General features: G+C 58.4%; 1 protein-coding gene across 3 annotated transcripts; it reads right to left on the bottom strand.

The window, feature by feature from the left end:
* Positions 1–58: 58 nt before the first annotated feature.
* Positions 59–23,027, bottom strand: LOC114511305 (CLK4 associating serine/arginine rich protein). 3 transcript variants are annotated; one of them, XM_028529994.2, is made up of 21 exons: positions 22,934–23,027; positions 21,794–21,922; positions 14,759–14,856; positions 14,106–14,207; positions 13,798–13,877; positions 11,634–11,718; positions 10,254–10,402; positions 9,299–9,395; positions 8,214–8,292; positions 8,058–8,131; positions 6,729–6,770; positions 5,646–5,861; positions 5,254–5,535; positions 3,484–3,747; positions 3,148–3,187; positions 2,755–2,815; positions 2,510–2,568; positions 2,380–2,426; positions 784–866; positions 447–471; positions 59–207 (listed from the first exon to the last, which is right to left on the bottom strand). In XM_028529994.2, the coding sequence occupies exons 2-21, from the start codon at positions 21,890–21,892 to the stop codon at positions 165–167; spliced, it is 2,025 nt and encodes a 674-aa protein (XP_028385795.1). In that variant the 5' UTR covers positions 21,893–21,922; positions 22,934–23,027; the 3' UTR covers positions 59–164. The 3 variants fall into 3 exon arrangements, 2 of the variants coding, with proteins under 2 accessions (XP_028385795.1, XP_035868940.1); XM_036013047.1 differs by having other exon boundaries at positions 21,794–21,955; positions 22,934–22,978; XR_004900229.1 differs by lacking the exons at positions 59–207; positions 447–471 and having other exon boundaries at positions 3,144–3,187; positions 21,794–21,955; positions 22,934–22,978.
* Positions 23,028–23,096: the final 69 nt, after the last annotated feature.

Below are 23,096 nucleotides of genomic sequence, written 5' to 3'. Positions count from 1 at the left end.
TGGCGGACAGCTGGTTTAGGAGCCCTGCACCCAGCACTCTCATGAAACTGAGGCCAAGTGAAGGGAATTAAATAACGTTTATTTCATCAGAGAACAAAACCAGCAGCATCACAGCTTGAGCCCTCACCCCACCCCAGCCCTTAACACCCCCCTCATGCTTCTGCCTAGTGTCGATAATGGGGGCTTCGAGATCTGGACCTTGAGCGCCTGGAAAGGAAAAGGGAGGGGCCCCATGAGGGCTGGGCGGGACGCTGGGAGTCCTGTGCGCACACAGGCACCAGCACGCCCAGGGACTGCAGGGCCGCACTGGTCAGGAGGCAGCTGCGGAGGGAGGGCATTTCCGAGGGAGGAGGCAGCCCCTACACCTGGAGGTGCAGGGTGGGAATGGGCGGACCCAGCCCTCAACCAGACAGCTGATGTCCCAGGGAGATGGCCGGCTCACTCACCTTCGGGAAGAGCTGTAGTCTCGACCTGGAAAGGGAGGAGGAGGTGAGGGCCAAGCAAACCAAGCAAACGCCTGGGGCCAGGGGTGGGCTCCGAGGCTGGACTTCCGGTGTCACCTGTGGCTGAGGCTACCTGGTGCGTGCACTGCTGGAACTACTGCCTGCACTGCTGGCCCGCATCTCCCTTGTGACTGAACCAGCACGTGTGTGTGCATGTGTGTTCATCCCGAGAGGTTTAATACATGGCAGGCTAACATGAGAACACACCATGGTCTTTGTACCCAGTTCTGACATCGCTCTAATGCCTGGAGCCTCCAGCCCAGGGACTCAGGACACTCACTGTAGCGGGGGGAGGGTGAGCGGCTCTGCCGGCTGTACTGGCGTTCCCACTCTTCTCTCTCCTTCTCTCGGCGTTCCCGCTCCCTGCAGGGGAAGAGGAGGCAACCCAGGGAGGGGAGAGTTCAGGACACTGAACTCCAGGGCCACAGGGCCACATGCCCAGGGCAGGTGCTTCTGACATCCGGATCCCCATGGAAGAGCAAAACACCCCCACTTGGAAACGAGGACAGAGTGTGCAGAGAGGGGCCAGCCAGGCAGCGCTGGGGCCCAGTGCCCGTTGGCCCGGCTATCACAGGCTCACTGACCACACGGAAAGGAGGGCTACACAGGTCAATCATCTCCTGCTCCACTCAGCTAGGTATTTAATTGGTTTCTGACAGAACAACCAGGGTTTGCAATCCTCAGGGAGACGTTTCCTGGGGGCCTTCTTCTGGCTGAGGTGGGACATTTAGTAGCTGAGCAAAATGAGACGCCGGAGAAAGGCCCACAGGTGCTGAGTGGCCGAAGCAGGATCAGAGCCCAGGGCTGGTCCCTTGCACTCTGCCCCACCCCCACCCCCGACGGGAACCCACCCACAAGGGGTGTGTGATATGGTAAGTAATGACAGCGACGGTAACAATGACTAACAGCAGTGGCATTGGGCATCAGGCTCTCCTACATGCCAGACCCCCGTGCTTCCCTGGGGACCTTAAAATGGCCCCGCCGACGCAGGGGCATTATCACACCTGTCTCACAGAGAAAGAGGTCCCAGCTCAGAGGGGTTACGCTGCTTGTCCAAGGGCCCACAGCAAGCACGGGGTGGAGTCAGAAACAGGTTAAGAGGCGACATGGTTCTGCCCCTGACTGACTCCCCTCCTTGCCAATGAGGAGCACCCGAGTGTCCTCTCGCGTGGCCCTGAAGGGGCTGAGGCCTTACGGGCACTGGTCGCCAAGTGAGCCTGTGAGGCCAGCCCTGAGGGCTAGGGCCCACCCAGGGCCACACGGAGACACAGGACTGCACTCGACTCTGCAGTGGAGGACCCAGAAACGAGCAGCAGCAGAAGGGAGAAGAGAAGCCCTGTCCGGCAGCACCAGGCCAGCCCAGCCACAGGGCTGGTTAGTTCAGCCCTTCCACAAATAGTACCACCTCAGCGTTCTGGGGGCTGAGCACACCGGCGGCAGGCCAGCAGCCGGACCAGGCGTCCCAGTGGGGACACCAATAATAAGCAAGCAAAGCAGACCGCGCGCCAGGTGGGGGTGAGTGCTACGAAGCAAACAGAGCAGGACCAGAGGGTGGGGCGTTCTCGGTGCTAGTCCAGACAGGGGGGTCAGGGAGGAGACCCGCCCCCGGGGCAGTGAGGAGGGAACCAGGTGGGGATCTGGGGAAGAGCATGCTGGGCCCAGAGAACAGGAAGGGATGTAAGTTGGTGGCCAGCAGAGCAGGGTCAGCAGGGCCGCAGTGACTGGGCTGCAGAGGGGAAACAGAGTCAGGCCAGGCAGGGGCTCCAGCAGGGCTCTAGCTCAGAGCTAGGGGGCAGCGGGCAGTGAAGGGGATGAAGGGCTTCCCAGAGGCTCGTCTATGGCTGTGGCCCTGGCACAGGGAACAGGACGGTCTTACTTCATCCGGATCTTCCGGGCCATGGCGCGAAGCTCGTCTTCCCGCTCCTGCGGCGGAGATGGCAGTGAGCGGCAGTGAAGGCTGGCCCAGCCGGCACTCACTCACACGCCACCCCTCCCCACGGCCTTACCTGCCGTTCGTGCTCCTGCTGTATCATCTTCTCCTGAGCGGCCTTCTTATCCGCCTTGACTGTGGAAGGAGGGGACATGATGGCTGCAGGGTGCCCTCTGGAGCCCTCCCAGGGCAGAGGGCCGACTAGCCCTTGGCAGGGGGCAGTGGGGCAGCACGCACACCCACTCCTCCCAGAGGGCCTCCCCAAAGCCAAGCTGGGAGGAGCGGGAGCAAGGGAGACTTGGGGCGAGGAGGGGGACATACACTGCCTGTTCAGTGCCTTCTGCATCCTCAGCTTCAGCTTCTCCTGTGGCGTCAGCTTGGGCTGGGGAAGGGGGAAAAGAGGCACAAGAGGGGGTGGGTGTCCTGGAGTTCCCACAACCCACCTCATCCAAGATCCTGTGGGGGGCATGTGGGGGGGCAGGCTGTGAACTCCTGCCGAGGAGTCTGGAGGCCCAGGGACGGGCGGAGCCCCAGCGAACAGTGAGAAGGCGAAGGGGACGTGAATCTCACGGGGAAAGAGCCCTTCCAGCCCCCTCAGTCCCCGGGGTGGGATCTCTCGGCCCCCCGAGCCCCCCCGTGCAGGCCCACCGGGCCCAGCACTCGGGCACTGCTGCTGGCGGGAGTTAGACGAGCGAGTTCCAAATTCTTACTGACTTTGGCAGCTCCTGTCTCTTTACCAGCGGCAGGTTCGGTCCTGGGGGAGGAAAGAGCACCTGCCACCTCTGACCCCACACAGGCCAATGCTGCCCTCAGACCGAGCGTCAAGGCCGTGGGTCTCAGACACCCCCAGGGAGATGCTCTGTCCCCTCTGGATACACCGGGACAGGGCCGTGACCCGCCCTGGCTCCTCAGGCCTGCCCTTCCGGGTTGGGCCATGCTCCCCTTGGACTTCCCCAGGCAGGTGCAAGTTCCCATCAAAGAAACCAGTCCAGTCGATCCCCCAATGCAAGCTGACAACAACCCTCTTCCCCCAGCCCTGCACCTACTCACTTTTTCAGCTTCTCGCCCACAGCAGGGGACGACGCTGGCCTCGTCAGCTTCTCTCTGGGGGGTGATGGCGAGTGACTCTGGCTGCGGCTGCGGCTGCGGCTGCGACTGCGGCTCTGGCTCAGGCTGGCGCTGGGGCTGCGGCTCCGAGTCAGGCTGCGGCTGCGGGATGGGCTAAGGGACCAGCTGCTGCGGCTGCGGCTACTGCTGTGGTGCCTGGGGCCCCGGCCGCCCCGCCTGTACCAGTCGCCCGAGCGGGAGCGGCTCCTAGGGGCACAGCAGGAGGCAGGCATGAGGCCTCAGGGACTGAGTTTGAGCACACGCTCACCTGGCTCCAAACCTACAGTCCTCCTGCAAGGCCTGTGGCTGGTCGGGGGGGTACCCCGCCTCCTTTCCAGCTCCTTTCCCCCAGAAACCCCATGGCCCCCTGGCCTTGCTCAGTCTACACAGAGCCCACCCTCTAGGCAAAGCCAGCCTAGAACTCACCAGACAGCAGTCACCCACCTCCCTGGGAGGAGACCTCTAGGAGGGCGGCACCTGGCTGGTCAGCTGCCCCTTTACACACTGTGCCTGGTTCTGAGCACTCAGGAGCTACACCCTCACCTCGCCCAGACCCAGGGTCCCACACCAGAGTGGACCCCTTGCCCCACTCCCACCAGGCTGCAGCACACAGCCATCAGCCCCAGCTGGGGACAAGCAGCCCTGCCCTCCCTCTGCCCGGGGCCCTGGCACTACTCAGGCAGGACTCTCAGGCAGACTGGCATCCAACAGGAGACCAGCCCCCACCCCCACCCCGCCTTTCTCCTGTTGTCACCCTGAGTCGGCCTACAAGGAATGACCCGGAAACCAAATCTAGGTCCCAAATGGATTCCACTGGGGCTGTCCTGGGTTTTTACAAAATTCAAATTTGTTGGCAATATTGGAGAAACAAAAGCTGCCATTAAAAAAACCCAGACTCTCAGCTTGTCCTGAGAAAACAGAAGAGTGGGCAGCACCAGGCCTCCCACTGACCCCAGTGACCCCAGCGGATGGCACACGTGCTCCCTGTTCACTAGGGCCCATGCGGCCCCTCTATTCCCCCTGCCAGATCCTGTAGGGAGCTGCGTTGAGATGCCAGCGATGTATTACACAGGCGACAACAGCAGCCCTTCCCACAGGCTAGGCTACTGTATAAGCACTAAGCAGCTGCGTGGATTTGTCCCACCTCCACGGCGACTCACAGGGATACTGCGTCTAATCCACAGAGACGAGGGCCTGGAAGCTCGGCAGCAGGGCCGGAATTCACACCCAGGCAATGGCCCGGAGGCCTGTGTTCTCACCACCGACTGGAACTGCCTTTCAACAAGCAGCCTTGATCCCACCCAGTAAGACAACGGGAAGGATGTTCCAGCCCTTCAATGCTTTATTTCCTATACTGCCTGCAGCACTCACCTCAAACCCTGCCACCCTGGCAAAGGGTTGCCTAGATTTTTGTGTCCCCCCCACCCCCGGAGTGCCCCAGCTATAAAGGCCAGATCCAGCTGCATCCACACGAGGGTCCGTGCATTGCTCCACCTCTTGCCTGGGAACTCCCTGTGAGAAGAGCAGGTCAGCCTCCTGTCCCCACTGCATCCCTGAGCACGGTGGCAGTGCTCCACCCATGTCACCATGCTTGGAGCTCTTTCATAGAGTGGCCTACCTCCCCTGCAAACCCAGCACTGCCTGTCTCACCAACCTCAGGGCCCAGGCCACCAGCAGGTCCCTCGACCCCCACGCTCACCAGGCTGCACGTACCTGCTTCTGCGCCGGGGCCCGTACCCACCACGCCGGGTTGGCGAGCGGGAGTAGCGGTGTCCGTCTCTGGAGCCCCCACCTGAGTGCCGCCGACCACGGCTACGGGAGCGTGAATAGCGACGGGAGCGGGACCGAGAGCGAGACCAGGACCGGGACCGGGAGCGTGCGTGGCGACCTGAGCGATAGTAGCCCCCACCTCGGCGGGAGCGGGAGCTGGAACGGGAGCTGGAGCGGGAGCTGGAGGTCCTTGAGGCAGAAGAGGAGGAGGAGGAGGAGCGGCGGCTGCAGGTGGGGCAGAGGGCAGGTCAGTACTGGCTTCGGCCCAGCGCCCCCTGCCCTGGATCCCCCCCACGGTGGCCGGGCATAGGGCGAGCAGCGTGAGTGTTACCGACCGGGCGTTGGCATTACGTCCCGGTGCGGGGCCGCCAGTCTGGGGGGGTGCGGGAGGCTTCCCTGTGGGGGCCCCTGATGCGGCTGCCGCCGCGGCGGCTGCAGCTGCCTCCTCATCGCTGCCCCCAAAGCTGGTGATGAATGTGATCTTCTCCTCTCGGCCCGGAGTGGGGGAGCGAGAGCGGGAGCGAGACTCGGAACTGGATTCCGTAGGCGACCTACAGAGCAGGGAGGGTGCTCAGTGCCCAGGCTCCTGGGGCCCAGCTGCCAGCTAGGGACACACGCTACAGAGCAGCAGGAACAAGAACTGTGTGGCACCCAACGCCCGCCAGGGTCTGATTCACGACTGGCTGGCCTTTACAAAAGAGTCGGGAAAGGGCGTGACAGAGAACTTTGCGTAGCTGCGAGAAAAGGAGGGCAGATCTATATCTTTAATGTGGAAGCGTTTCCCAGTATGTATATCGAGGGTTGGGGCCAGGCAGTAAGTGTGGTGCAATGCCTTTTCTGTAAGAGAAAGGGATCTTGAGCCTGCAAAGCCAGAGTGTGGAGCCAGGCCTCTCACCAGAAGGTGTGCATGCCTCGCCTCAGGTACCCTCCACAAAGCCCCAGGAACAGGTCCCTCCCACCCTGCTCTCGAGAGGGGAATGGGTCAGACTGAGGTCTGTCCACTCTCAACCCTGCCCCCCCCCCCACCAATGCCACAGCCAGGACACACACATGTGCACGGCCAGGTCATCGCTGTTTCTGGGAGTTCAGATTAAAGACATGCAATTTCTAAGTTACACCTTTCTGCCATCTTTGGTCATTTTTAACACAAGCCTCCGGTAGAGTTAAATCGGAAAATTAAAGAAGATATGTATGTATATATAGAGAAAAATATTGGGAAAGCAGGCCAACAATCTGGAAAACAAACAAATGAAAAGACACAGACCCACATCTGACATCAAGTGCTAAGACTCCCAGAACACACCACCCAGTGTGTGAGCTCAGGGTACCTGACAGGATGGGCCCCCCACCCCTCAGCACCCCTGCCCCTCCATTAGCAGGTTTGCTGGCTGATGCCCCCTGGGACCCCAGGAACTCACCGTTTATAGGGGTCGTAGGTGGGGCTGTCCCGGCGAGCATAGCTACGGAGAGAAGAGCAGGCTGAGGAGAGGAGACTTGGGGTTTGGGCTGGCATGGAACCAGGCCCAGCCCCAAACCTGGATTTCCAAGGCTGGGCCCTGGGCATAGTCAGGAGGGGCTGCTGGCCAAGTTATGGACCCTGCTCTGACCCCTTTGCCTATCCTACCCTAGATCCATCCAAAGCCTGAACCCTGTCCCTACCCCAAACAAGGTTGCAGACCCATCCTGACCCCAAGCAGCAAGGACTCCAGTCTCAGCCCTGCTTGGCCTCCAGACCCCAGACTGGAACTACCCTTCCTCCCACTCCATGCCCTGGGCTCTGCTCAGTGGGTCCTGGCTCACTGTCGGTGATGAGGATGCAATTAGAAGAACTAACATGTCTTAGACGCCACTTGCCCAGGGTCACACGTGTCCTAAATGAAAGAGCTGGGATTCCAATGCAGCCTGCCTCCGTGGCGATAACAATGACGCTAAGCATCAGTACGACTCTTCAATGAACTTGTTCCAGACTGAACACCAAACCCTGAACCCACAACAGGCTGTTTATGCCTCACAGCAACCCTCAGTCACTCTTCTTGAATACAGAAGATGTAGCGAAAAGACGGACGACAGCCCTGACCAGTGTGGCTCAGTGGATTGAGCGCCGGCCTCCAAACCAAAGGGTTGCTGGTTCAATTCCCAGTCAGGGCACATGCCTGGGTTACAGACCAGGTCCCTGGTGGGGGGGGTGCTCGAGAGGTAACCACACAGTGATGTTTCTCCCCCTCCCTTCATCCCCCCTTTTCTTCTCTAAAATAAACAAATAATGAAACCTTGGGGGTGAGGGGGGGAGAGGGACAAGCTTGCCCAGGGCTACCAGGCCGAAGAGGCTGAGGCAGGAGGGCTCTCCACACACCAGCCTGTCGCATCCAAACCTACTCAAGACCTCAATGTGGGCACTGGCACAGCCCCTCCTGGGAGATGACACTGTCCCTTTTCCAAAGGAAGAAACCGACACTGGAGAAAGGAAGCCACCTGCCTAAACTCTGACATGGAGCAAGCAACCAAGTAGCCCCTGCACCCCGCCTCTTCCAGGTGCCCTCGCCGCCTCCTGCTGGCTGCCACAGACCCCGGTAGGGGCCAAGTGAGGAGGAGGGCCAGCGGGGCAGGAAGTCCCACCTCCCTCAAGGCCATCCCCACCTCTACACTTTCCCCACTCACTGCCCCATGTGGAGGCCAGCCCCCAAAGAGCCTTCCTGAGCCCCAAGCTCCTCCCACAGAGCCTGGGCACAGGGGGGAACCCCACCTACCTGGGTGGGCTGATCTTTCGGCCCCTCAGGCGCTTCTCCCGGAACTCCCTCCGTTGGCGCCGGGATCGACGGCCCTGGAGTAAGGCAGGTACCAAGCTGATGAGGGGTGTGCCCTCCCTTAGACACACTCCTGCCCCCACCCCAGCCCAGCCCTACCGAGTACATGGCCTTCTCCTCCTCCAGGGCCTTGGCATGTTTGATGGCCTCTGCCTCCTCCTTGTCCTTTCGGAGCATCCTGAAGACAGGGACGAGGGTCATGAGGAAGGAGGGGCGTGCCACAGAAGGGTCACTGCCGGAGGAGGGACCCCGTGCCATCCTGGGGCCTCTGGCTCATTTGGCACTACCACTGAGCACTTACCGCATGTCAGCTGTTATTTCAGGTGGTGGGGACTCAGTTTTGAAAAAAAAAGGAAAAGAAAAATCCTCATCCCCATGGGCTCACATTCTGGGGAAAAGATAGCCAATGACCACACTAATGAATCACGGGATAGGCGGGATGGAGAAGACCTTGGTGAGAAAATCCATCGTGAAAGGGACAGACGACGTGCCAAGAACATACAGAACTGCAGCAGCTTTCAACAGGAGGGCAGGGAAGCCACAGGGACAGGACAGCTGGAGGGAAATGGGGAATGAGTGGGCTGCACGGGCGCTGGCCAAGTGAACAGCACAGAGTGGCTTGGAGGGCAGATGGGGCCTCGGGCACCCGAGGAATAAGGAGGCCATGGAGGACGGGCCAGGGTGGAGTGTGCAGGTGGAGGGGGCAGAGGCCCAGTCAGGCGAGACCTGCTGACGGTGGGGAGGACACTGTGGCTCCTGAATGAGCTGAGAGCCATGGAGGGCTCTGGGCTCGAACTTGGGGTAACTCAGATTCTGACTCCCTGCCCTGGGTAGCCGGGACAAGTCTACGAGATCTGCATGGAGTGTGGCCCAGGGCAGAGGCTCCACCAGCCGAGCATGAAGGAATGACCCAGCGAACAAAGCCGCTCCACTAGAGGGTGCCGTCCACCAGGCCCAGGAACCTGGGAGCCTCACTGTGTGGGGTCACCACAGGCCACCTGGAGCTGGGTTCCGCCTTAACTTCTGCCGGGGGAAGCCCGCAAGCTCAGAAACTTGTGTGTGCAAAGCCGGTGGTGCAGGGCCAGGCACTAAAGTGATCAGGGGTGGGGTCGCTAGTAGTACCAGAGGTAATGACAGAAATGCCGAGTCCAGAGCGGGAAATGGTGTCCTCCAGCAGGCCTCACCTGACGAAGTCGCCATCAGCCATGCCGTAGGTTGTGGCCTGTTTGTTGAGATCTGCCACCTGCTCCTGATTCAGTTCATCCACATCCACCTCCACATCTGCACCAACAGAAAGGCTGTCAGGGACCAAAGCCAAGCCAGGGGACAGGGGAGAGGAGGCAGTGCCCCAGGAGGTGGGGGCAGGGGGTGCCCACCGGACTGGAGGCCTCTGCAGGGAGGGAGGGAGTCAGCTCATCTCGGAGTCCCCAAGCCAGCACGGGGCTCGGCCAGAGGCAGGCACAATAAACAGTGGGGGTGGGGTGGGGTGGGCAAGCAATGTGATGGGTGAGGGCCCAAAAGAATGAGCAGTGGCATGGATGAGCAAGATGAGCAGTGCGTATGGAGGCATGAGGGAAGAGGGAGGAGTGACGGGACTGACAGAGGGTGGCCGGAGACAGGGGCGTGGGTCTCAGGTGCTCGGGAGTTGGATGTGTGATACGGAAGTGGGATGGACACTTTCCATGTGTGCGAGTGAGTCACCGGGCGGCTGCGTGGGAGCTGGGATGAAAGGCGGAGGGATGCAGCGGGCGGTTGGATCCATGGGTGCGGAGGCAGGGGAACGGCAGGGTGGGGGGCAAGGGGTGCCTCTGTAGCTGGATGGCACTTGTTTTCCGGGAGAGAGAAAGAAGGGGAGGGAAAGACAGAGGCCAACCCACGCAGAAGAAAACGGAGCCAGAACCAGGGTTGGAACAGTGTCACAAAGCAGTGTCCTAGAAATGAGAAAGGAGACACAGAGAGGGAAGCTGGGAACAGGAGCACACGAGGGAGACAGCGAAGGCGGCGGGGGCTGGAGCGCCTGCAGCAGGGGTGGGAGAGGCGAGGCTCATGAGCGCAGGGCACCCCACGGCAGGTGAGGGACGAGACACGAAAACGATGCCCAGGGACTCAGGGAGGGGGAGGGCAGAGAGGGGACCCCACCGATGTCGGGGATGACCTCATCTTCGTCCGAGTTGCTCTCCTCCTCGGCTGGCGACTCGTCCTCCTCTGGCTTCTCTGCCACCTTGTCTACCTCGGCCACTGTGCTGTCCTCATAGGTGTAGCCAATGGAAGCCTTCTTCTCCGCCAGCCTGGGACAGGGGAGTCTGTGAGCCAGGGTAGTGCCCAGGGAGGGGATGAGCTCACCGAGCTCCCTGCACACGGGCCTCTCGAGTTCCACAGCAGCACGGTGCCCTCGCCTCCAGGCCCTCGAGGTGTGCTCCCACAGCCTGGAGCCCTTTGTGCCGCCTCCTATCGGCTTCTTCCAGGCAGGCCTCCCCCAGGTGAGGCCAAGCCCCTGCTAGCCCACAAGGTGTCACTACTATCAGTGACATCTCAGTCTCCCCCACCAGACTGTGAGTCCTGCAAGGGCAGGGCCCAGATTTATCACGGGTGACAGTGTGGCCCATCTTTGTCTGGAACAGAGCAGGGGGCCCAGCGCACGTCTGCTGTTGAATTTAGTCAACACCCCCTGATGCCACCCCAGGGCCAGCCCCGTTGTGAAAGTGGGGCCACGGACAAAGTCACAGTCACATCTGTGGAAACGCTTCAGGCGGAGGGAAGCGGCAGGCGTTAGGCTCACAAAGGGGGAAGCCAGGGCAGCAGGAGAGAAGGAGCCAGGGCTCCGGGACCACTGCGGAGCAAGTGGGGCCACACTGCATGGAGCAGGAAGGCCAACCCCGGAGGAGGGACAGGGTGTGTGAAGGCAGAGGGAGGGCAGGCACGGCCAGATGGGCCAGGAAGCAAAGTGAAGCTGCCCTACACCTGCTTTTCCGCCTGCTTTTCCCGGAGGGCAGCCCGGGCCCCTCCTGCTCTGGGGTCAGAGTCCACGCCCCCAGCCATTCCTCGAGGGACACAGCCTTGAGAAGCCCCTTTCCAGAGTGGCCATCGGCAGCCAACAGCAAGCCAAAGGCACGGCAGGCACAGGGCGAGTGCTTCCCAAGCTTCATCTCTGCAGTCCTCGCCACCCCTGGCGGAGGTGGCTGCCAGCCCCATCTTAGAGGGGAGCACCCCAGGCCCGGAGAGGGGCACCCGCACAGGTAGCATCGGAACCCAGGCCCGTCCCTTCACAGGGCCAGCTCTCCTAACTGCGCCTCCCACCGGCGCGGTTAGAAAACACACTGCAGAGGTTTGGCAGCAAACCTCCCCCCCTTCAGCTGCTGCTCCCTCTAAACATTCACCATGTACCTACTGTGTGCCGAGCACTGGCCCAGGGCAGGGTGACCCAGGCAGACAGGATGATGAGGCCCTGCTCTGGTGGAGCTTAAAACCCCCCCTCCCCCCGCCTTCCCCAGCCCCTCGGCGCCCCAGACCCCGGCTCACTTCTTCTTCTCGTCCTCACTGGGTCTCTGGAGGCCTCCGTACAACTCGTCCATGTAGATCTGGTACAGGCACTGGTCCTCTGAGACTGCGGCAAGGCAAGAGGCACGCAGGTCACGGGGGGCTAGAGACACTGGAACTTCGGGGGAGGGACACAAGAATGCAGGGGGGAAGGCAGGCAGGTGCAACCCGAGCCTGGCCGGAGGCAGAATCACTAGTTTCCAGGCAATCACAAACTATGTGTGGTGGGGACACAGCAACTGCAGGAGGGCCCTGGCTATATACCACCGACTGACTCACTGCGTCCCCCAATCAAGGGAACTCACTGCTGTGTGCCTCAGTTTCCTTTTCTGTAAAGCAGGACCACTGGCAGAGCAGAGTGAGTGTTTGGTACTTGGGCTCTGCTGCTTGACAACTGCTAGATGCCTGTGGCTGGACCCTTTGGAACTATAAATCTGTCATAAGTGCTGGATGTCACCTGGACCCCATGGGCCACTCCCATGTGCTCCCTGTGGTTCAGTTTAAATTAAGTGTTGTTCGGAGCCATCTGGGCTCTCGTTCACCCACAACCCCCACCTCAGGGGGCTCGGTAATGCACCAAAGGTACATTGACCTTATTACCCTGGCTCACTGCGGGACCCTGCGCAAGTCCCCTTCCCGGTGTGGGCCTCCGCTTTTCTATCTGTGAAGCGAGGGGCACAGGCCAGGAGAGCACAGAGGTGACAGCCCAGCCCTCCTTGGCCCCAGCAGCTGCCCAGCTCCTGCCTGCAGTGGACAAGCCCTGGGGGAGGCCCTGCTGACCTGTCACTCTCCCTGCTCCCGCCACTCAGGCATTCTCAGTTTGCCCCTCAGGGCTGCTCTCCTGCCCAGAGCACTGGGGCCCCCCCTCCTCACCAGGGACTGCCACCACCTCTCACTGACTCCCATTCGGCCCATTTTACCCTATCACCCACTTTAGTTTGTAACCAGCACCCACTTTCACGATGACACATGTGCTGCCCCTCCCCCACCAGAACCCACAGGGGCTCAGACGCTGAAGGAACAAATGAACACAGAGTAAGACGTGAGGAAGGGAAACCCTGACTCTAGCACCAAGAATCCACGTAGCCCTGGGTGGGGGCAAGACCACAACAGTATCAACAGTGATGAATTTCCTTAATTCTGGGGCCTCGCTGACTGCTAGGATTTGGAAGCCCTCTGATTTTAGAGATGCCAAAACGTCTACCTTGAAAACAAAGACACACGGGAATAGCCAGCCCACAGGGAGAGCCACCTGTGCCAGGCTTGGGCGCCCTCAGCGAACTGTCACAACGCTGCGTGGGGCAGAGCCCACCACTATCGCCACTCTCCGGGAGGAGCCTGAGACCCGCTGGGCTAAGGGATCCATGTGGCCCGACTCCCCCCTCACTCTGCAGGGAACCCTGAGAAGGGGAGGCTCCAGGTCCTTCTCAGGAGGCGAGCCGGAGTTTGGAGCTGGCCCTCGGGGGACAGCGATGGTCATGGGCAGGGTAAGGGCTGCAGCTCCGTGGACGTGGCATCCCTCCAACCCGAACCACACCATCCTTGTCTGTAAAATGGGGCATCATCCCTACCTTGCCATGGGGTGTGCAGATGTAATGAGATAAAAAGACAAAAAAAACCCCCCAGGTCTGCCAGGGTCCAGACCTCCCTGGGCAAGCCCGGGGCAGGGCAGTCTCCCTGAGCCTCCGTTTTCTCAATAGAAGGCAGCGGCGACTGCTTGGAAAGCAATACTGGACACACACGAGCACTTGGCAAACTGGGAAACTCGGTGTCAGTAACTGTTTAAATTGTTTAAAACAAGGGGCAACTTCCTCTTCAGATCTGACATCTGACCCATGCAGGCAGGGGAAATAAATACACAGAGGAAACGTGTTATTACAATTTCCCCCAACTTTGTAGGACAAAAGGCCACCGAGTCAGAGGGTCTGGGGTGTAGAGGAGACCTTGGCAGGACCAGTCGGTTCAGCAGACGTCTCCTGCCTCCTGCACCCATTCAGGAGCGGGAGGCCCCGAGAGGGACAGAGTGGGACCAAACCCGGGGTGCTTCAATAGAAAACACTGGAGGGAAACTTTTCTTCCCAAACTTGTCAAGGTCTCCCAGTCTCTGGGGAGCCCAAACCGCCTCCCTGCGCCCCAGCTCACTCACTGCCAGCAAAGTCGTTCTGCACCAGGCCTCGGTAGCGCTCGTAGTTACATTTCCGCTCGTCCGACTCCTGTTCTGGGGAGCTTTGATGGAGGTCAAGGTCTTGAGATCAGAGGGAGAGGATGGATCCCACCCCAAGCCAGCAGGAAGGGGAGGAGGGGCCCAGCTTAGGCTGGGGGACTGGGCGGGGGGTACTCCCCAGTTGCACACCGCCTTCCTCCCAGGAAGGTGCAGGTGGGCAGGGCTTAGGAAAAAAGAGGCGCTGCTGGGCCAGACTCCCTGCCTGGCAACCCCTTGGGGAGACAGCTTACATGGTGGTGAGCAGTGGGGGGGTATAGTCAGGGATGTGGTCCAGGTGGGCACGGACATCAAAGCGGTCAATCATGTTGTTGGTGTCCCCCTGCCAAGGCATCCTGAAGTGGAAAGCAGGGCACAGGGAGCTTAGGGTCCCCATTGCTCAGGACACAAAGTGCCTATTCTTTGCCACCTCAAGCTTGTGAGCGTAACCCTCAGCCCCCTCGGACCCCACACTGTAGCCCTCACCCTCACCCCTCTCCTCTCAGTCCCTCATGCTACAAACCTGCCTGAATAGGGGACGTGATTGGGGCCCCACGGAAACTGGGGTCCTTTTTCCCAGAACCAAGCAAGAGCTGGAAACTTGAACCAGGTCCTAGGGGCCACTTGCCAAGCCTCAGTCACCCAAAACATCTCTGGCCACCAACTTCTGGCTTCATTTCAGCCTCTGATCCTGGCCCCGGCCCTGCCCACTCCCCTCCAAGTCCTCCAACCACCACTGCACCCTAGGCCCTCCATCCCGACCCGTCGACACTCCTTGACTAGTGATTGTCACCTTCCTATGCAAGTCGAGCCTCACCTGCCTGAATCCTCAACAGCCTGTCTATACCCCAGGTCCCTTGTGACTCTTGGTCACAGACACTGCCCAGCCCCCCAAACTCAGTCTTACATGTTAACAGGGCTCTCTGCGGCCAGGGCGACTGCAGAATCCAGGTGGATCTTGCAAGACCTGCCGTGCACCTGCAAGAACTGGGCTGGGTCCTTCTTCTGCAGGAATAGACAGGATGGACGTTACCTCCCAAATGAGCTCCAAGCCTCACCAGCCCCCACGCAGCCCCGTAGAACAGTGAGCTCAGCTCTCTGATGTCAAGCAGGCCATCCCTGCACAGGAATGGTGGGGTGGCAGCACGATCAGGGGCCACCCAACCTCTGGGGAACAAGGTAAGGGGTTCCTCTTGATGTGGCAGCAAGAGGCTCTGAGCTCTGGCCCCATATTCCACATAGCCAGCACCGAGACCCCCCTCTCAGGGCATTCAGAGCCAGGAGTGTGCACTTCGGCCTGGACTAGCCGCCAGGTCTGACAAGCACACCAAAAATGACCAGTGTCACTAGGCATGAGAAACACCAATCAGAACCATGAGATGCCACTCCACACTCGGCAGGACAGCTAAAATGGAAAGAACAGACAGTCTCAAGTATTGACAAGAATGTGGGGAAAGTAGGTTCTTCAAACAGTAAACAAAGAAGGACCGTGTGACCCCACAATTCCATTCAAGGACAGATACTCCAATGCTTCTATACAAACGTTCATGGCAGTGCCATTCACCACAGCCAGAAGGTGGAAGCAATCCAAACGGCCACCAGTGGATGACAGTTAAAGTGTGGTGCATCCACAAAACGCAACACTGTTCAGCGATAATGAGGAACGAGGCACCGATCCCCGCTACCACACGGGTGAACCTCGAGAACATCACGCTGAGCGATCCCGTTTACGTGAAGTGCCCAGAACAGGCAAATTCACAGAGACGGAAAGCAGATCAGTGGTTACCCAGGGCTGGGAAGTCTGGGGAGGGGAAGGGGGACGACTGACTGCTAATGAGTACAGGGTTTCTTTCAGAGGTCATGAAATTTTCTAAAATTAGACTGTGGTGATGGTTGCACAACCCCGTGAACATGCCGAAAACCACTGAACTGTACACTTGAAACCAGTGAATGGTGTGACATGTGAATTGTATCTTCAAAAAGCTGTTTTTTTGATGTCATGAAGATGGGGGGAAAATATCCCCCTGAATCTACGCCCCCCAGGCCCAAGCCCTCACTGGCGTGAGGGCTACGGTTCCAAGGCACCGCCACCGTCGGGAGAGGAGAATGTCTGGCAGCGGCTGCCGCACCACCGAGCACCCGCGTGCAGGCCTGGCTCTGCTCGGCTGCGTGCTACAGCGCAGCACCCCACGAGAGCCACGCAGAGGCTGCTGTGCCCACGCTGAGCCCTCGCCAAGCCTTGCCACAGAGGCTTACCCGACACCCAGTCCCTACCCACGGCCCCATTGCAGCCCTCTCCCTGCTCCAGCCAGCATCCCCTCTTGCTGGGACCAGGTGGTAGCCTCTTCTAGGACTCCCTGCAGCCACCCTTGGCCTCTGCAGCCCGTTACCCACACCGTGGCCAGGGAATCTGTGAAAACCTACTAGTCCCTCTGCTTGGAGCCCTGGCGTACTCTCCCCAAGCTCTGCTCCAGGCAGCCTGGCCCGCACCATTCCCTGAACACCCCAGGCTCACTCCATGCTCCACTTAGGCCCTTGAACCTGCTATGGTCTTGCACAGGGACACTCCTTCACATCTCTCAAATCTCCTTCTAGAAGCCTTCCCTGCCAACTCTATCAAAATAGCTCATCCCACAACCCCTCATTTCCTCTATCTCCTTGACCCCACTGCCTGCTTCAGAGTGCCCACCACCACACAACTTCATACCTCGTGTTCACTGATCACCCGTCTCCCACACTAAAACGTCGCCTCCCCCAGGCAGGGATCTCTGTGTTGCTCAGTCACACACCCAGTGGCCAAACAGGCCTGGTCTACAGCAGGCGCTCAGAACACCCTGCACTGACAGACAAGGATGCTGAGCCCCTCCAGGAAAACCCGTCAGCACCGAGTTGCCGGGATTCTGCACTGCCACGCTGCCTCCATCTCCTGCTCCAAACCCTGATGGCAGGCGAGCAGGCGCACCCGCCCCTACAAGGAGCTGAGGAGGCCACGGCTGGTGTCAGGACACCATCCACCCTGCACACTCTGAGTGCCAGGTGCTGGGCTAATACTGTCCTTTCACACATGAAGAAGCCGAGGGGGGATGCGCCCAGGACCACAGGGGCTGGCAGAGGTGGCACTGCTAGAATTCAACTCCTCACCTGCCCCTTACCTGGCTCCTCCTGTTCCTCCCCTCAGGCCACACAGCTTCTCAGCCCCATGACAGCCAAGTTTAAGGCCAAGGCCCCCTCACACTCGTCAGGCTGCTCCAGACCAAAGGCCCAGTGGCCACGGCCACGACTCATAGGATACTGTTTGCAGGATGGACTTTGACAGATACAGGGGAGTCCCTGGTTGTGCAGGCACCGCGAAAAGCACTGGGCTGGGAGTCCAGAGTCTTGCTCTGTTGGGAAATTCCGGGTAAGTCTATGAGCCACACTGAAAGCGAGGCACTGAATGAAGTGTTCTATGCACATCATCTCAGACTTCTCCACCATGGGAGAAAAGTGCTACTGTTGTCCCGGACGAGGAAACTGAGGCTCAGAAGGATAAGGCCCCTGTGCTTGACATCGCATCAGTGATCAGCAGAACCAGTATCTGAACCCAAGCAAGCCTGACACAAACTCATCATCTTCAGCACTTTTAAGTGCGCAGTACTGCAGTATTAACTACACACACCTTATCGTGAACCTCTCCACCCTACAGAACCGACACTCCACGCCCCATGAACAATAGCTCCCCGAGCCACCCACCCAGCCACCACCACTGTTTTCTCTTTCTAGGCGTCTGACTACCTCTGGTGCCTCCTCTACGTGGGATCTTGCGGTGTGCGTCTTTTGTGACTGGCTGATTTCACTAGGCATAATGTCCTCATGGCTCCCCCAAGCTGTAGCTTGTGAGGGGACTTCCTTCCTTTTCAAGGCTGCATAATACTCCATTGTACTCACAGACATTTTCTTTATCCATTCATCAGTAGAGGGACACTAAGGCTGTTTCCACGTCTTGGCCATGGTGAATAACACTGCCATGCACACGGTGTGCCAGTATCTCTCCAGGATCTAAAATCCATTCGTAACCTTGGACTGTTGCGCCTCCAGGACAGGATGTGGTCAGAGAACTTCATTCATGAAGCGATTCACTCCTTCATTCAACTGTTAAGCAGGCGCCTACTATGTGTAGGCCATGTGCTGCCCTCACGGCTCACAAGTCCAGTGCAGGGGGGACAGACCCACCCCACAGGGATGACCTAGATGGGGCAGCACTGGGATGGGGGGGCTCAGGAGGATGCCTGCCTGACTCGGCCAGGGGAGGTGGGGGCTCAGCCTTGGGGATTTCTGGAGGAGGAGACACCTGGGCTGAGATGTGTTTATTTCCCACTTTCTTAAATTCAGCAAATTGTTTCTTTACACAAACCACTGATTAAAGAAAAAAGCTGATCAGACACCAAGGACAAACCAGAAGGAGAGAAGCCACCTCTATCCAGACACGCTGCTTTGGCCTGCCACGATTTACTGCAGCCTCTTCAGAACTCATACCACAGCCTCCTCTCTTGGTGCAAGAATAAGATGAGAGTGGACTGCGAACCAAAGTGTCGCAGGTTTGATTCCCAGTCAGGGTACATGCCTGGGTTGCAGGCCATGACCCCCAGCAACCACACATTGATGTTTCTCTCTCTCCCTCCCTTCCCTCTCTAAAAATAAATAAATAAATAAATAAATAAAATCTTTAAAAGAAAAAAAGAATAAGATGAGAGACCCACCCCGACTGCCCATCCTCCCCTTCAGAGCAGCCATCAGCAACTGCCCAGCCACTGCCACTGTTCACAGCTTGGTGGCTAGAGTCTGAATGCCGATCACGTTCATGTACAAGGACAATGACTGCTTGTACAGGCCTGCACCATGAAGCGCCCAGATACTGTTCTTGTTCTTGAGGCCCTTCCCTGCCATCCCCAGTGAGAGGGGCTGGTCATCACCACTGCCCCGAGAGGAAAATAAAGCTGAGGGAGCTCCTGCTAACAAGGAGGAGCACCTGGAGTCCCAGGTCTTCAGAGTGACCCAACCCCAGCCCCCTGTCCCCTCACCATCCATCAAACTGGATGCACATTCCAGCTCAACCTGGCAATAGCAAGTTCTGTAACAACAGGAGCCAGCATAGCCCTGAGCAGGCCCACGCCCAGTGGTCTGAGGGCCCAATCGCCCTGAATACTCCAGCGGCCCTGTGAGGGGACTGCTCTTGTCTCCACCATTTGTGGCAGACCATGAACTGGCAACCAACATCCACCCCCTTCTCCAGCAATAACAGGACCCCTAATGTATCAGACACAGGGCCACCCAGCACAAAGTCTCCATTTCTCCACCTGCCCTGCGGTTGTGTGTGACCACAGGACGCTTTCCCGCCAGGAGGATATGAGTCGAAGTGCATGTGCAACATCTAGAAACTTTAACACTGGCGTGAGCACCTCAACCTCTTGGCCCTCCCTTCCTCTTGCCTGCTGGATGGAATGAAGATGTGATGACGAGAGCGTGAGCAGCCCTCTCAGACCTTGAGACGACACCGGGAAGAGAAGCCACACACAGGTGAAGAACAAAACGAGTCCCTGAGCAGAGCTGGGTACCACGGGGCTTCTGTGTGACAAGGCAATAAACTTCTATTTTGTTTATGCCACTGACACTTTAGGTCTCCATAATTCACAGCCAAACTTGATTCTACGTGTTGCATCACTTCACGTGTAGAAGGGGGAAGCAGGCTCAGGGGATGTCACTCGTCCAAGGTCACACAGTACCTAAGTGAAACAGCTGAAATCTGAACCCAGAGCCCTGTGACTCCAAACTCTGAGGACCCACCCATTTGGCACGTTGCCTCACAGCCGTGTTGCCCTAACAAGTCACCATGCCTTTCCGAACTTCTGCTTCTGCAGCAGAAAGCCCTGGTGAGAAGCTGAGAGCCTGGGTCAGAAAGCCGGCTCTGCCCCCCTGCCGTGTGGCTGCCGGCCATGGCTCTCTGGGCCTCGGTCTGCTCACCCGTCATATGAAGCTGTATGAACCACCTCCTCGGCTGGGGTGAGGATCGGATAGAGCAGAGATGCATGTGAAGGGCTTAACACAGTGGTTAACACAGAAATGCTTAAGAGTGTGAGCTGTTATTGTCAGCATTGCCTTGGTCTGGCACACCATGGCCCTTGATAAGTGGCAGCCACTCATTCCTGCACATGGGTTGTGTACCTGTTCACTGCTGGGACCTCAACTACGACCAAAACAGGCCAGGCTCTGCCCTTGTGGTCATGGGTTCTCCCTTTCAGCCCAGTGGTTTGCCTGTGGGTGACGGAAGTGAGAAGCTCTCAGAGATTCCTTTCCTAGGGTAACAGCAGCCGCTGTCTCAGGGGTGACTTTGGGGATTCAAAGAAATCATGCATCTAAAGTGCTTCGCATTGCCCAGTGCCTGAGAGGGACCAAGTAAAATGGTAACTGCTACTATTATGTTGGTTTAGTTCTTTCAAACCATGTTTGTAGGGCCTGAGCTTGGGATGCACGCGTGACCCAAATATACCTAGTCCCCAGCCTTACAGAGCTGGATGTATGTGTGCTAAACTTCACAAAGGGAAAGGACAGGGAGCGATGGCAGTGCTTATAGGGACACATGACAGACCGGGGCAGACGAGGGAAGACTGCCCCTATGGACCGAGATCTGACAGGTGAGCAGGGATTAACCAGGCATAGAAAAAGCTCGTGCAAAGGCATTGTGGCCAGAAAGGGCTATATAATTCTAGGAAATAAACATACATTCTTCATCAACTTTTATGTGAGAGACAGTCACCTAAGTAGTCAGGAGGCTGGATGGCTGGAGCAAAGGAATGAGGCCAAGTCTGGAAGGTGGCATGAGTCTGGAGGGGACCGAAAGCCAGACCAGCAGGACCTTGAAGGCTGTGTTGAGGGGCCTGGGTTTTCTCTTAAGGGGACTAGGGAGCCACAGAGGAGTTCTGAGCAAGGGAGGGGCAGGGTCAGCTTTGTGCTTTAAAAACACCTCTCTGGCCCTGGCTGGTATGGCTCAGTTGGCTGGAGCATTGTCCCTTAATCAAAAAGTTCAGGTTCAATCCCCAGTCTGGGCATGTACAGGAGGCAACCAATCAATGCTTCTCTCTTGCGTCGAATTTTTCTCTCTCCCTTCCTCTCTGTTGAAAAGCAGTGAAAAAATGTCCTTGGGTAAGGAAGAAAGAAAGACCTGCCTGAACCCTCTGAGGAGGGTGGATTGGCTGGAATAGAACTAAAGGCCAGGAGACCAGGGAGGAGACTGCAGGAGGGATACCATAGCAAATAGGAATGTCTATATAAATATCATTTAACAGGAAAACAGACCTGCCATTTCAAGCTGGGGTCTCAGCAATAAGTGAGAGTTAAATTGGTGAGGGGAGGCATTACAATGCACACACATACAAAACTCTCTGGAGCTGCCCAAGGATAAAGCTGAGAGGCCGGCAGAGGACCTTCAGGTCATGGGATGGAGTTTGGTTTCCTCTCCAAAAGCAAGGGAACATCAAAGCATTCAACAGGCGAGGGAAGTGGTTAGAGCTCACTTAATGAATACTGATGGCACTCCTGCAGGATGCCAAGCCAAACTTCAAGAATGGCTGAGCTCTGGGCCCTGGGAATACAGCAGTGAGCAAGACAGACGACATTCCGGAGGTGGCCAGCCTCCCAGCTGGACTGCTCTGAGTGTCACAAAGACGGTCCTTCTTCCTGCTAACACCGGCTCTGCTCCAAGGCCACACCGAACAACACAGCATGCGCTAACAGAATGCCATAGGGTTTTACAATGATTACACAGAAGAAATGACTGGATATTCTGAGGCAACTGGGCCCTTGGACTGGCATACTTCCGAGCCCAAATTTTACCAGGATGACCAGGGCCCCACTCTCCCCCACTCTCTTGGGGAGCTCCACCCCAGATTAAAGGTCGGTTACTCACGATCTTTTCGTAGTACTCCCGCCGCCGCTCCGCCCTCTTCTTGTAGTCCACCATCATGCCGCGAAGCTTCCGCTCGTGCTTCCGAGCCTCGTGCCACATTGTGGAGAGGCCAAGCCTGAGGCCCCAAACCTGGGGCATGAGAAGAGGGGAGTGTCAGATGGGCTGTAAAAACCATATGAGCAGAGTCACAGTCACTTGCAAGCTGGTGACAGAGCTAAGCCTAAGTGCCAGCTTCAGGGAGAGTAAACGAAGCTGCACAACCTTGTACCAGCTGCTCAGGGTATATATCCCTGACAACTCTGACCCAGCAGCTAGAGCATTCTGAAAGCCTCCAGGTGATTCTGGAGTGAGCATCCATCTTTGGGAAAAGAGTGTCCTGGTTCAGCAAGCAAAAGTCCGGAATGAAAGGTTTTAGAATGGAAGGAGCAACTGAAGTAAGATCTGGAGGCAGACCCTAAGCAGCTGGAACTGGAGCTCAAGGGAGGGGAAAGGGCTCAAATGGCTCCCCACCAGGAGCCATCCGTGAAGACGGGTATGGGTCGTAGGGGCATTAAGATGAAACAGGTGGAGGAAGAGGAGAAAAACTGGGAAAAGAGTAGTGGTATGGAGGTGGGGGTCGAGGGCAGGTGAAGGGCGTGGATGGAAGACGACGTCGCCTGTGCGAGGAGGAGGAACTTGGGGGAGCGCTGTCATTCCTCACAGCGGGGCTGAGGTCTAAATGAGGAATCTGAATGGGGAGTGGGGCTTAAAAAAGGGAGAGGAGGCAGAGGGAGCCGGAGCTGGCAGATGGGCGGGAGTGGGTTGAGTTTAGGGTCAAGGCTGGTGGACGGGAGCGGAGTCCGAGGGTTTGACCAGGGCTCGAGGACAGGATCTGGGCCTGAAGGTTCCGGCTAAGTTTTTTTTGACAAGGAAGAGGGACCTGTGGCCAGTGGCGGCGTTGGCCGCGGCAAGTTCCGGCCCCCGGAGGAGGCAGGGGCGCGGCCCGAGGCGCCGAAGGCCGGAGGAGGTGCGAGGTGTGAGGCCCTCAGGGCCGGGGACAAGCAGAGGCTCGCAGAGGCGCGGGGAGGGGCGGAGGCTAGGACGAAGCTGGGCTGACGCCACCCAAAGGCCAGGACGTCGGGGCCCACTGCCTGCACTCACCGGCTAGTCGCCGTCTGCCACCGCTGCGCTCGCGCGCCGCCCGCACCGGAAGCGGAAGTGGAAGGCCGCGCAAAGGGGGAGGGGCGGAGCGTGGCAAAGCGCGCTTCCGCTACGGCGAGGGGTGGGGCCTGGGAGGAGGGCGGGGAGAGGTGGAGCAGAGTAC

This window comes from Phyllostomus discolor, chromosome 12 (assembly GCF_004126475.2).
Source record: "Phyllostomus discolor isolate MPI-MPIP mPhyDis1 chromosome 12, mPhyDis1.pri.v3, whole genome shotgun sequence".
Lineage (NCBI taxonomy): Eukaryota > Metazoa > Chordata > Mammalia > Chiroptera > Phyllostomidae > Phyllostomus > Phyllostomus discolor.
This window is presented reverse-complemented; position numbering and strand designations above follow the sequence as displayed.